At 40.7% G+C, this 13526-nt stretch overlaps 1 protein-coding gene across 1 annotated transcript in view; it reads left to right on the plus strand.

Annotated features, from left to right (window-relative positions):
• Positions 1 to 13300, plus strand: part of chd1 (chromodomain helicase DNA binding protein 1) — a 28289-nt gene extending 14989 nt beyond the window's left edge. Inside the window, exons 24-37 of the mRNA XM_082156825.1 lie at positions 145 to 305; positions 1002 to 1043; positions 1112 to 1245; positions 1480 to 1618; positions 3573 to 3723; positions 3853 to 3975; positions 4637 to 4780; positions 6258 to 6548; positions 8157 to 8282; positions 8389 to 8567; positions 8683 to 8782; positions 8908 to 8959; positions 9036 to 9276; positions 11806 to 13300. Of these exons, the coding sequence (XP_082012951.1) occupies positions 145 to 305; positions 1002 to 1043; positions 1112 to 1245; positions 1480 to 1618; positions 3573 to 3723; positions 3853 to 3975; positions 4637 to 4780; positions 6258 to 6548; positions 8157 to 8282; positions 8389 to 8567; positions 8683 to 8782; positions 8908 to 8959; positions 9036 to 9276; positions 11806 to 12100 (2178 nt within the window). The 3' untranslated portion in view covers positions 12101 to 13300. The remainder of the gene's footprint in view (positions 1 to 144; positions 306 to 1001; positions 1044 to 1111; positions 1246 to 1479; positions 1619 to 3572; positions 3724 to 3852; positions 3976 to 4636; positions 4781 to 6257; positions 6549 to 8156; positions 8283 to 8388; positions 8568 to 8682; positions 8783 to 8907; positions 8960 to 9035; positions 9277 to 11805) is intronic.
• The last annotated feature ends 226 nt before the right edge of the window (positions 13301 to 13526 follow it).

Raw genomic sequence — 13526 nt, forward strand, 5'->3', positions numbered from 1 at the left:
GAACACAAACGTCTGTGTGTTTGATGACTATACATAAAATGAGCAGTGCTGATGAAGGATAAAGGAAAAATGACATATCTAGCAGCATACGCCTGCAGTTCTTCGTACGTTCTCTTTATGTACTTGTTTGTTTTGCAATGACAGGCCAACTTTAATGGAAACGAGGGCAGACGCAGCCGGAACAGACGATACTCTGGTTCAGACAGCGACTCGGTGTCCGACAGAAAGAGGCCCAAGAAACGAGGAAGACCTCGAACTATTCCAAGAGAGAACATTAAAGGTTTCACCGATGCTGAGATACGCAGGTAAAGCCGCTGATCCGTTTACCAAAGTCAGCACTATATAAGCAGTTCGATTTCTTGCTAATGATAGTGTATATTACAATATAGAGAATCTTTGGTGGAATAAGTGAAACAATATATTTTTGTATTAATCTTGTGGAAATGTGTATTATTGGATAATCCACTGAGTTTTTCTTCACACAATTGTTTTTTTTTCTTTACAAAGAAAATGACAAATCAGCTGAAAATGATAGTTATAATTTTACTCCTGAAATTCAAGCATATTAAATTTATAATTGTTTTATTAATCCAAAAATTAGCCGCTGATGCTCCGTTTATCAAATTCAGCACTAGGGGTGGGCGGTACAAGCAGTTTGATGTTGTGCTAATGATGATAGTGTATATTACAATATTATAGAGAATTCTTTGAAATCAGTGGAAAAAAAAAGGTCTTTGTATTAAATGATCTTGTGGAAATGCGTATCTTTGGATAATCCAGTGAGAATTTGCTGTAAAATGTAATTGTTTTTCTTCACAAAGAAAATGACAGACAAGCTAAAAATGAAAGTTATAATTTAACTCCTGAAATTCAAATTATAATTTAACTCCTGAAATTCAAATTATAATAAATTATAATTATTTTATTAATCAAATAATTAAAGGTAATAATTTAGTTTGAAATTACTTAATTTTGTTACTGATGTTTTTTGTTTCCCACAGATTTATCAAAAGTTACAAAAAATTTGGTGGGCCTTTAGAAAGGTAAGTACTTGTTTTTCAATCGCGTCATATGTTAGCGGTTGGGCCTCTCTCATTGATGTGTATCATAGGCTGGACGCTATCGCTCGTGATGCGGAGTTGGTGGATAAATCTGAGAATGATCTGCGGCGGCTGGCAGAGACCGTACACAACGGCTGTATGAGAACGCTACGGGAGAACCCCTGTGGACCTGAACGAACCTCAGGCAAGAGCATCAGAAAGCCACCTTCACTGATCACTGTCTGTGTAAACTCTGCCATTTCAGTCAATCCAAAAAACCCTGCTGTCATAATGTGAGAAATTCATGCCTCTGGGTTCTGTGTCACCTTTTCCACACCTGATGAGTTTGCATTTGGGAGAGTTAGTTAACATTTGGGATGTTGTAAAAGAGTAAGACAATAGTCAATAAATCTGCCCCATATGTGCTGGTTCATATCAGGAGGCAGGCGAGGGAAGGTGAAGGGACCCACCTTCAGGATCTCAGGGGTTCAAGTCAATGCTAAGCTGGTGATCTCTCATGAGGAGGAGCTGGCACCATTACACAAGGCCATTCCTTCTGACCCGGAGGAGAGGAAGAGGTAAGAGCAAAACTGTCACAACCAGGCTAGGGTTCATGTTCATATCATACCATTATTGAGTCCGCTCAATGAAAAAACCCCTCAGAAAACCTGCTGATTACCGCAGTTATCATGAAGTGTGGCACTATATTGGTCATGGTTGGCTTGACTAGAGTTCAGCAGCCAGCATTGTGTTTTGAATGACACGTCATGAAAGGTGCAGTAAACTGTTTCTGGGAACTGTTGATATTTGAAATAGTCTCCCAAACAAACCCACCCCTCACTTCATTGCTCCGCCCACAAAATGACAAACCCATAGCCCCTTTCACACAGCGCGTTGATCCCGGGAAATTGCCGTAAAATTGCTATAGTGCCTTCCGTGTGAACGCAAACCCGTCCCGGGATTGATGCCGGGATCGATCCCGGGATTGGGGACATAGTAACATTGCAGGGATCAGTCCCGGAACACGCTCTGTGTGAACAAGCCGTAATCAATGCCGTAAGGGGTGTGTCTTAGTGATGATGCTGAAGCTGAGATCGTTCGCCAGCTAGTGAAACGGTACGTGATGCGCTAGTTTATGATCGAATCAGAAACAACATTTACACGCGTGGTTTCTCGAGAGAGGAATCACAGTTCATAAGCAAACTTAAGACGCTGCTGAGACATTAGGCTACATGTCACATCGATGTCATGTGTCTTTACGGGATCTTTACGGGATGTGTGTGAACGCATGCACAGATTCTGGAAAATCACTGGCAGTGTGAATTAACCAAAATCAAACGATCCCGGGACACATTATCCATGTATTTTCCGGAATCTCTGTGTGAAAAGGGCTTATGCAACGCAGACAACGACTAACAGCTGGTGTATCAGGAGGCTCACACAAGTATAACTGAACCAGTTGTGAAATGGCACAAAAAAAAAACCAATAGCTGCGTTTTCACCGCAGGAACTTTCCCCAGGAACTAGGGACTTTGGGGTGGTGCTCGGTGTGTTTCCATCGCTGGAACCAGGGTCTAAATGAAGCTCCGGATAAATATTTCCCCCTCAGAGAGTCCCTGCTCGCGAGGTGGTACTTTCTCAAAGTTCAGGAACTTTCAGGGGTGGGACTTGGGCGCTGAACATGCTGATTGGTTGAGTTCACGTAGCATTTTGATTTGTTGACTCCATGCAGCATTTTTTTTAACCACTATTTTTTAACCACTATTTTTTAAAGTCTGTTGCGGTGCGTGCGGTAACAGTCGTCTGCTATTCAAATCAACAATGGAGTTTAAAAAATACGACCGACGACGAGGTTCAGGCTTTATTAAGCTTAAACTCAGAGGATGAAACCCAGCGGGATCTGTAAAGGAGCACGCAGTCCTACGTCACCGGACTATTTGCCTAATCTTCACGGTACTCTAGACCGCGGTGGAAACGCAGACAATAGCAGGTCTGGGGGGAAAAAGTTCCTGGAACAAATTGTTCAACGCGGCTAATGTTACTCGTGTATATGGCAGAAACAAAGCAATCTCAGCATCCGTGTTCAGGCCCTCCCGCTTTCTGCCTCTCCAGCACTGGGAAGATTTCCGAAATGAACACGGGTCCTAAAGTTCTTGCCTGATCGTAACCACTTTTTCCCCCCCAATTATATTCCTCTGGACTTTTCCTAAGCCATCTCTCTTTCTACAGTCTTTCCACAAATGTTCACTCTTGCTCTTTCTCTCTCCTCCCCCATCATGAGTGGACACGCCCCCTACTGCTGATTGGCTAAGAGTGTTTTCTATTCACACAACCAGGACTATGTACAAACACAATGTGTTTTTCACCAAATTGTTTTAGGTGTTTTTACATTTTCAACAGCATTTCTCTTGTTAGGTTTATAAGTAGTTGTTTATAAGAGACCATGCGTTCTGTGCTTTGGGTGCTTGCTTTGTGAGGGCAGAAAAAATACTTGTTAGACAATATACTAATCTTTTTTTCTAATATGTAAAGGTATATAATCCCATGCCACTCAAAGGCAGCTCATTTTGACATTGAGTGGGGTAAAGAGGACGACTCCAGTCTGCTTATTGGGATCTATGAGTACGGATATGGCAGCTGGGAGATGATCAAGATGGACCCAGACCTCAACCTCACACATAAGGTACAGCAACACAGTGTTTGACCAACATGCCTTGTTATACTGTTGTGTTCTTGTTGTTAAAGTGATTATATATATATATATATATATATGACACATTCAAATGATAACTTGTTACAAAACTTGTTGCAGCTCCTTCCAGATGATCCTGACAAGAAGCCGCAGGCCAAACAGCTGCAGACACGAGCTGACTACCTCATCAAATTACTGAGCAAAGACCTCGCCAAGAAGGAAGCACAGAAACAGGCCGGCACTGTGAGTCAAGCAGATTTAACACAATCCACACATACTGCAAAATATCATTCGGTTCACTTGAAGCAGATTGGTATTCTGTAAAGCAGGGTTTCTCAAACTCGGTCCTGGAGGGCCACTATCCTGCAGAGTTTAGCTCCAACCCTGATCAAACACACCTGAGCAAGCTAATCAATGTCTTCAGGATCATTAGAAACTCACAGCTAGGTGTGATCAGTGTTGGAGCTAAACTGTGCAGGACAGTGGCCCTCCAGGACCGAGTTTGAGAAACCCTGCTGTAAAGCAACAAGCTTCAGAGCTCAATCACTCTCTCAGAGTCTGTTCACAATTTACATACATTCAATATCCACTGAGTTTGTTCAGGGTAGTCTGTATCCGGTACATTAACTGTGACTTTTCACAAGCGAGTGGTACATTTCTTATGACTTCTTTGTGATCTCGCAAGCACAGTTAATCATTCAGAATAGTTGTAACCAACTCTGTTTATTGCAATTGTTCCCAAACTTTTTGAGACCAATGGCACCCCTTTTAGCTAAAACATAAGCTTTTCTTGTACAAAAAGAAAGTGAAATATGCAATAACATAGTTGGTGAAGAGCTCATACACTCCTTCATTTCCCCTTCGGTGCTTTATTACAGACACTGATGTTGATTCTGCTCTATAGGCAAATTCACGGAAGAGAAAACCACGGGGCAAGAAGAATAAAGCTGTAAAACCGAAGATAGATGATGTGACGAACAGTCTGTCCTCTGCGCCGCCATCGGATAAGAGCTCTGAAGAAGAGGATGAGAAGGAGGAAGAGGAGAAGGTTTGTGTTGAGCTGGTATACCATGTGAGGGTGGATGTTGTTTTGACCTGCTGTGCCATGATGCATGTCTGATAGAACAGGCTGTCATTGTGTATGGGTGCAGAGCACATTATGCAAATCTGCTTGTATGTGGTTTTACGATCAACAGTGTGCATCTGTGCGTACAGTCAAACAGCCCATTGAAGACAGCCTGAACTTATATCTCTAATGCACTAGCATCACTAAAGATGGTTATGCTAATAACTGTAAGCTTTCGAGTTTCTACCAACTAGATTTTCTGAAACCTACCATCTCAGACTCATTGCAAACTCTTCTCAACCAGGGGGCCATAAGTGAAGTGGCTTAAAACTATTTTTATGGGGAATGGCCATGAGTCAGGATTCAAATTCTGGTCGCCTGAAGCACAATTGCTCTACATTTCCAATCGCTGCCCATGAGGCCATTAACGCCAAACAAGACAAAAGTGTTTAAATAAGCTAAAACGGCTGAAGCTAGTAAGCTATATCAGCTATTGAGATGCATTTTTGTTTGGGTACCAGGGTTCTGTCTCGGGAAAACCTGGATATATTATGTAATTTTGGAAAAAGTGAGATTTCTAGACCTGGAAAAGTCATAGACATTTAATAAAATCGTAAACTCATGGAAATTTCTGTAATACACATTTTAATTGTATTTAATTGAGAAATTGTGTTTGCGACTTAATTGTAAAAGCCTTATCCCATAATCACAAACAAGTTGGAAAGTCGTAAATTGAAGAGCATTCAGTTCTTGAATCTTCTGAAACTATAGAATGTCATTATTTTGATTTTAATGTAATATAATTTTTAAAATTACATGTCATTTATTGTAATATATTGACACAAAATGTGAAAACAAGCAACTTTGTCTTTAACCAATCTGGGGCCTTGGAGTGAAAAATGTTGAACCATTTTCCTAAAGTGTTCACTGGATCTTCATCAAGCTTGAAATAGATTATGTCCAAACCATGCTGGCTAAAGGTTACTGAACACTTTTTGATACTCTCATGTCAAAACTATAACCTTAAAAGACGTTTAACACCCTCCTGCATACCCTTCTCTCCCATAAAGACCATATCACAAACATTTTAAGTCATTTTCTAAGCACTATATAAGCAATATAGACGGTGTGCAGAGAACCCACTTTCACAAGATGCACTGTTGAGAAAAATGATGCCCATAGCTCTACTTCCTGCTCTCTTTCACAGATTCATCAGTGTGCTGCTTATTCTCAACATTTTTACAACAAAAAATCCAAATTGGCCATATTTACTTGGATAATTGAATGTCCCCTGTTGTGCAAAATGACTTTTTCTGTCTCTGAAACAACTGTTCTGATGACATAACCAAGCTTGGAAAAGCATTATTTGCAACAGTATATTCTGTTCCTTTTGGAAATGCATCACATTCTGGAAGTTAAATGCATTACCAGTACTGATGTGTGTTCTGTCGCCTTACAGGAAACCGCTCCAGTGAAGCCGCCCAACAGAAGAGCACGCGTGTCGGAGCGGGCGGTAAAGGAGGAGGAGGAGGAAGAGGAGGAAGAAGAGGAGGAGGAGGAGGAGGAAGAGTCCGAGGACGAGTTCGAGGATAAAGAGCCAGTTGAGAAGGACGTAACCGAGAAAGTGGTTAAAAAAGAGATTAAGAAGGAGAAGAAAGAGGAGGGCCGTGACAGCAAAGAGAGGGAACCAAAGGAGAAGGAGATAAAGCCTGAGCCTGTGCACAGAGAGGAGGAGACTCCTGCAGAGAAGGTCACAACTCAAACACACCTCTTAACCAGGGCCTTATTTTAAAACCTAGCGAGCTGCCTACCTTGAATGGGCCTTTGACTTCCAAAAATGTTCAAAGTCCAGTTATAGCAAATTTTGATTTATTTATTTTGATGGCATGTCCTTAATACACTCTTTATCTCACTCGTTCAAACACACGTGGTCTCTTATTAGTTGCTCATCCCAGTGTTATTCTGTGACACTTCTGGTTTATAATCATGTCTCTGTAAATGTTTTATAGACAGGGATATTTATAATCTTCTGGTGAGGAGACTTGAGTCTGACTCTTGCTATTGGTCCTTGAGCGGCCACATGCCTGTGATCTCCAAACACGCTGTTTTCATGCAGCTCGCTAGGTTTTAAGACGTCCATGTGTCATTTTTTTTTTTATCTTTTGTAGTGTTGTCAAAAGACCCGGTACTTCGGTACCAAGTCGGTACTAATTTTTTTTTAACGTCACGGTACCAGGTTTTCTCAAACCCGGTACTTGATGCGCGTGCATGCCCGAAGCGCGTGCAGTTGCGTCCTCTTCATAAAAGCGCTGATGGCGATCGGCGGTGCTGCTGCTGATGTGGTGCTGATGTTTTTGCGCGTGCAGATACGTTATTTCTTATACTGTCTATGGTTATTTCAAATGGCGCGCGGCAAGCGCGCTCATAATAGAAGCAATTTTTTCCATGTGCGTTCATGGATGCATAGCAACGACAGACGCCACGGGAGTACAAACGCTTGTGCGAACTGCGCTCTCCATGACGACGAGGAAGTGTGACATAGGCCTATTAATTGATTTCTAGCCCTTGCATTAGCTTTACTACTAGATATATTTATGGAGATGAGAAATAAAAAGCCGTCATTAATATCAGTCCGTCAGAAAAGCAGTTCTAGTCTTATTCTTGGCTGGATAACTCTTAGCAGGTTTAAAAAGCCCTTTTAAAGTTAAATATGAATACAGTTTTGGATTAAATAAAAGTATAGTCAAGTCAAATAAAAGTATAGTCAAGTCAAATAAAACATATTTTATCTCCTGTATAGTTTGGTAATGCTACAATAAGATACCATTCATTAACATCACTTAATGCGTTATCTAACATAACACATTGAGTGAACAATATATTTTTACAACATTAATTAACGTTTGTGAATGTTATTTAATACAAAACACTTGATTGGTCATGTTTGTTCACTTCATTCATTGTGCATTAAATAATGTTAACAGAAATAATGTTAACTTTTGATTTTTAAAATGTATTTTTAAATTAACCCCTAAAGGAGAATGATTGCGACAGTATAACTATTGTTTTTTTTGTTAGGTCATTTTATCTAATGTTATCTAACAAATGGAATCTTATTGTAAAGTGTCTTTAATACTACAGTTTCCATCTTTGTGATATACACTTTAATATAATTATGTAAATTTAATCTAAATTAAGCTTTGGTACCGAAATTGGTACCGAGAACCGTGGATTTTCACTGGTATCGGTACCGAATACTGAAATTTTGGTACCGTGACAACACTAATCTTTTGTATCCAGCTATAGTATTGGTCCAACATGTGCATGAGTTACTCAGAGCGGCTGTCTGTGTTCTCAGGCTGTAGAGGTGAAGGCAGAAGTGCGGGAGAAGAAGGGTGACACCCCCGTGCACACGCCCTCAGGAGGAGATGCCATTCATCTGTCTGAGGAGTCTGAAGAGCTGGACCAGAAAACCTTCAGTGTGGTGAGCCATGCATCTGATGTTTGTTTGGCAAGTCGGCGAAACTCTAGGTTTAGAACAGAAGCTGATGTAGATGATTGTACTGTACTGAATCGTGTGTGTGTGTCAGTGTAAGGAGCGCATGAGGCCCGTGAAGGCAGCACTGAAGCAGCTGGACCGTCCAGAGAAGGGTCTGTCCGAGCGAGAGCAGCTGGAACACACGCGACAATGCCTGATCAAAATCGGAGATCACATCACCGAGTGTCTGAGAGAATACACCAACCCCGAGCAGATCAAGCAGTGGAGGAAGTACGGTCATTCATCATGAGCCTTAATTGATCGAGAATCGTGCAGCTCTAATTCACAGTATATAAATGAAGATCATTTTGAGTTGATCAATATCTTGATTGTTCCCATATTCCAGAAATCTGTGGATATTTGTTTCGAAATTCACTGAGTTTGATGCCAGGAAACTGCATAAACTGTACAAGCACGCCATTAAGAAGAGACAGGAAAATGCTCAGGTATGAACACAGCACGCTCTTCAAATCTGTGAAAATACACTTATGTGTGAATGTTTTTTGCTGAATTAGTGTCGTCATGCTGTAATGCTTTAATAAATGATGTCACTATGCTTGTTTGATTTCAGGCAGTGGAACAGAACACTAGCACTGTAAATACACAAAGCTTTAAACACGCAGGTATGTCTCCGCTCTGCTGTCTATTTACTTGACCATTAATATGGGCAATCTTTTAAAGTGTGACATTGTGTTGTAGATGTGGAGCGGATAAAGGAGTCGCAGCAGGACGACAGCAGCAGAGACAGCTACAGCTCTGACAGACATCACTCGTCTCGCTACCATGAACACAGCAAAGAGCGCCACCCTGCAGACCTGTACCGCAAGAGCTCGGACTCCCGGAAGAGGCCCTACTCCGCCTTCAGCAACGGCAAAGACCACCGGGAGCGGGAGCGAGACCGAGACCAGTACGCTGACAGAGGAGAGCGGCAGGACAGCAGGTCAGGACACGAGCACTCTCCTGCTTACTCTTACAGTCATTGTGTGAACGGAGGGATTTATAAGAGACACGCATATCATGGCCACAACTGAAGATGCCATGACTTTATCATCTTGGGTACATCTTAAAATGAGCTCAAATTGAAAGGATGGAGCTAATTAGTTCAATGTGGCCATGATTTGCTTTAGTGTTGTCACGATACTAGAATTTCTAACTTCGATACGATACCTTGAAAAATATCGATATTCGATACCACGGAGAAAAAAACTGCCACAATATTAAGGTTTTTTTATTTTATTTAAAGCTAAATATAACAAGTCTAGAACATGACAATGAGGTATATTTTACATGAACAAAAATGTCCAGAAGTAGTGCATTGTTCAAAAGTATTAATGCTGGTTATTTGACGTTATTTGATGAACAGATTTAAACGCAAACGTGTGTGCATTACACGCGAAAACAATGCTATAAGTGCTTTTAACAATACAGATTGTGTCAAAGCACTTAACAGTATCAAATTGGAGGATAGAGTGTCAGTAATGTATAAGATAAAACATTACATTTTCAGTTAAAGGCATTTCATTATTGAATTCAAAGATGTCATTCAATAGCTCAGTTTAGTTTAATTAGTATCTGTGTAATCAAATTGATGATAAGATATGAAGGCAAATTGCAGAATTAAATACCAATTTTTGAATAAAGTTAAATAAGCACAAGTTAATTTACATTTGACCACAGTTAAAATGAAAATAGACGCCTCTCACTGCAAAAAAACGCATCAAGTGTCATCGGCCCCATTCACTTCACTTTTGCTATTTAACCAGAGCGAATGAGACGAGTGCGCGTGTGGTGTTTGTCAAGAGAAGTGGTGTTTGGAGAGAAGTGAAAGTGACAGCTCGGCTAGTATCGATACTTCAGGAAATTAGTATTGGTACCGTTCAGATATTTCAGTATCGATATTTATCGAAATATCGATATTTTTGACAACACTAATTTGCTTAAAGGGTGCGTAACACACACAGTTTCTGCCAGTGCTTCTTTGGGAAGCTGAACAATATTATCTTTCCCTCACAACCAACAACTCACTGATTTCGTGTTGTGAAGACAAGATGACAGCTAGGGCTGTGCAATTAATTGAATTTCGATTTCGGCTCCCAACGATCACCAAAATAGTACAATAGAGTAAAAACGACTATTTTGCCATGTTCTGTTTTGCAAGAACACTCTTATTTTATCTTGTGTTCTGAATGACACGCGCACACATCCGCCCCTCCCGAAGCCATAAACTCTCTCAGCTTCAATGTTTAAACTCATAAGACTTAAAGAAGTGAAAATGATCAACTTTAGTTATAATGCAATACTGGCCCGATTGTGCAATTGACAATTCCGTCATGTCCCGACTCCTAAACGCGAGAGTGTAGTTTCGATGCTTGCTTTGTCCAACCCATGTTGAGAGAGAGACAGAGAGAGAGAGAGAGAGGACGCGGCGCCGCTGAACACTCACGCCGTTTGTGAAATTGCGTCTTTGCGAAAGTTTTAAAATGATAGATTTGATTTTATAATCTGTGTGGATTAATTTAGGCGACTCATACAATCTACATTCTAAAGTGAATCAATGTTTGCGGGGGAATTTCCCGCATTATAAGTGGTAGAGCTGCGGGAAAATTTTTATACTTGAAGTATTATCTGTTATATTATTTATTTTAATAGTTCAAAAAGTACAATAAATGTTCAAATTTAAATGTAAGAATTGTTGAAAGGTGTCTTTTTAATAAATGCAACACGTTCCCAAAGTCATGTAAAATAATTGTGATTTCAATACTGACCAAAATAATCGTGAGCCCTAATGACAGCGCTGCCGACGGCTTCCGTAACCCCAATGAAATGAGCTCTTGCTATCGCTCTGGTTGCGTGCGCTCTTCTGGGAGAATTCCTCCCTTTATGATGTCAACGAAACTTAAACGAATCCTGAAGGAGTGCATTTGGCACAGAAATACTCCGTCATACGCCCAGCTTGTTTTTTTAAACTTAGTTAAAGAGTTGGATTCTCATGCTGAACATGGACAGTGTAAATCAGTCAGAATGCATGACATCGCATGAGACATCCACTTTAAAACTAGCAAATATAGTAGTTGACAGTGAGGAGGCCTTGAGGTGAAACAGCCTCTGTTGTAGAAGGTCGACCGATGTATCGCCCACGCATAAACTAGCCGTTTTTATCATTATCGGCATCAGGCGATTCGTTTTTTATTTCGATTTTTTTTTTTTTTTTTTTTTTTTTTTTTTTTACAGATGAATTTTTTTCATATTATTCATTTTCAAATTATCTCTAATTTAGTAAATATTTAGTCAAATACATTTTATTTCAGCAATAATGTGTGTTTTTAATATCTTTAAATTAGTGTGAGAATTTCTGGTTGTTTTGTGGTATCAGTAAAAGGTCTTGGTTGTGTCATGATCATGCTGATATGGTAACGTGTGTGTGTGTGTGTGTGTGTGTGTGTGTGTGTGTGTGTGTGTGGTTCTGCAGATACTACAGCGACAGCAAGCACCGGAAGCTGGACGAGCACCGCTCCAGCCGAGAGCACCGATCCGAGAGCAACTCCAAGGACCGAACGCACTCCGACCACCGCTTCCACTCGGAGCACCGGCCCGGCTCCGACTACACGCATCACAAATCCTCCCGGGAATACCGCTACCACTCGGACTGGCAGACGGAGCACCGGAGCGGCCCGCGCTCGCCCCGGGACCAGCGCTCGCCCTTCGAGTACTCGTCCGACCACAAGAGCACACCCGAACAGGTCTGGAGCGGCCGCAAGACATAGCGCAGCGTCATCAACACAACAACGTTCCTGATCAGCCATAGAGACACACACACACACACACACACACACACACACACACACACACACACACACACACACACACACACACAGGAAATGCCTTAGGGGACTGTTGGCCGCTGGGACTCTGGGAGTGCCGCCCTTTCCTACTCACCTCGGAGGAAACACAGATTTACACTTATTTTTGTATTTAAGAGTTGGCTGCATTCTTTCGTAGGTGCTGCAGAGTAATTTTTTTTTAATTATTATTTTTTATAAATTGACTACTTTCCTTTTTTTGTTCTTGTTTGTTTTTACTTTGAAACAGACGAATCCATGTTTCACTCTCGCGTGCGACACTGGATCCCGACACACACCTGTGAACGCAGCTTATTTAAGAAGTGTTGAGTGAAAGGACGCTACGTCGGCGTGTCGTCTTTATCAAGGGTTTCTGTTCTGAAGGACTGGGGTTCACCTTCCAAAGTACCTCGTTTACAGTGTTTTTGTGACCATTTTGCCAATTTTTATCTGTAATTTTTCTTTCCATCATGCTTGAATTATTTAAATCTGTCTCGGCTGTAAAATAATCTGGACTATTTTTAGTGCGCATCAGAAAATGTCACTTTTTCACATTGTACTACTGTAAATTATTGTATAAAGTAAATCAAATGGGCTTTTCTCAGGCTGGTATTTTTTTAACTATTTCCCCATCGACTCAGGCTATTTCCTCTCCTCCTCCTCCTCTTGTTTTTAAAGCTCAGTGGTTTGAATCATGAAATGGGGTAAATATTCCATGTGTAGGAAAGTTTTGTTTGTTGATCTCTTTAGTTTATCTCTATTTGTAAGTGAATTAGCCTCACTTTATAATGGCATCATGTCATAAAATACAAACTGTGTAATAAAAAAAGGACATGAAAGGGTGGATTATAGCTAGAGGCACTTATGAGCTCTCATTAGAACATTTCCATGATAATCTTTCCTCTTGTTTTCTATAAATGTTGGCAATAATGTACTCTTTTCTATGCAGCCCGAGTGTTTTTCTGCTGACTGGCCCGAGTGAGTCAGAATGCTGTTACAGGACATACTGATGTATATAGATCTCCTTCTATATTTCAAATCCAAATTTACACTGAAAATGCATGGATTTTTAAAGTAATTGTTTTATATAATTGTTTATAAAGTCATTAAACTCAAATCACTGTTTTCACCTGTAATCTGGCTTTAATGTAATTAGTGTGGAGTTCTCATGCAGTCATTTTTCAATAGTTTTGGGAAGATACGAGGTTGAACTGTTCTTCAGAAGCGTTTGGCGGTGAGGTGGGCTGGGATTGGTCTATGCCAATGAATACAGACTTTTTAAAATGGGTTGGTTTGTGGATAGACTTGTTGGCCTGGGGCCGGTTGCATAAACGGCTAAGACTAGTCTTAC

Source organism: Leuciscus leuciscus (genome assembly GCF_965113295.1).
Source record: "Leuciscus leuciscus genome assembly, chromosome: 24".
In the NCBI taxonomy this organism is placed as follows: Eukaryota; Metazoa; Chordata; class Actinopteri; order Cypriniformes; family Leuciscidae; genus Leuciscus; species Leuciscus leuciscus.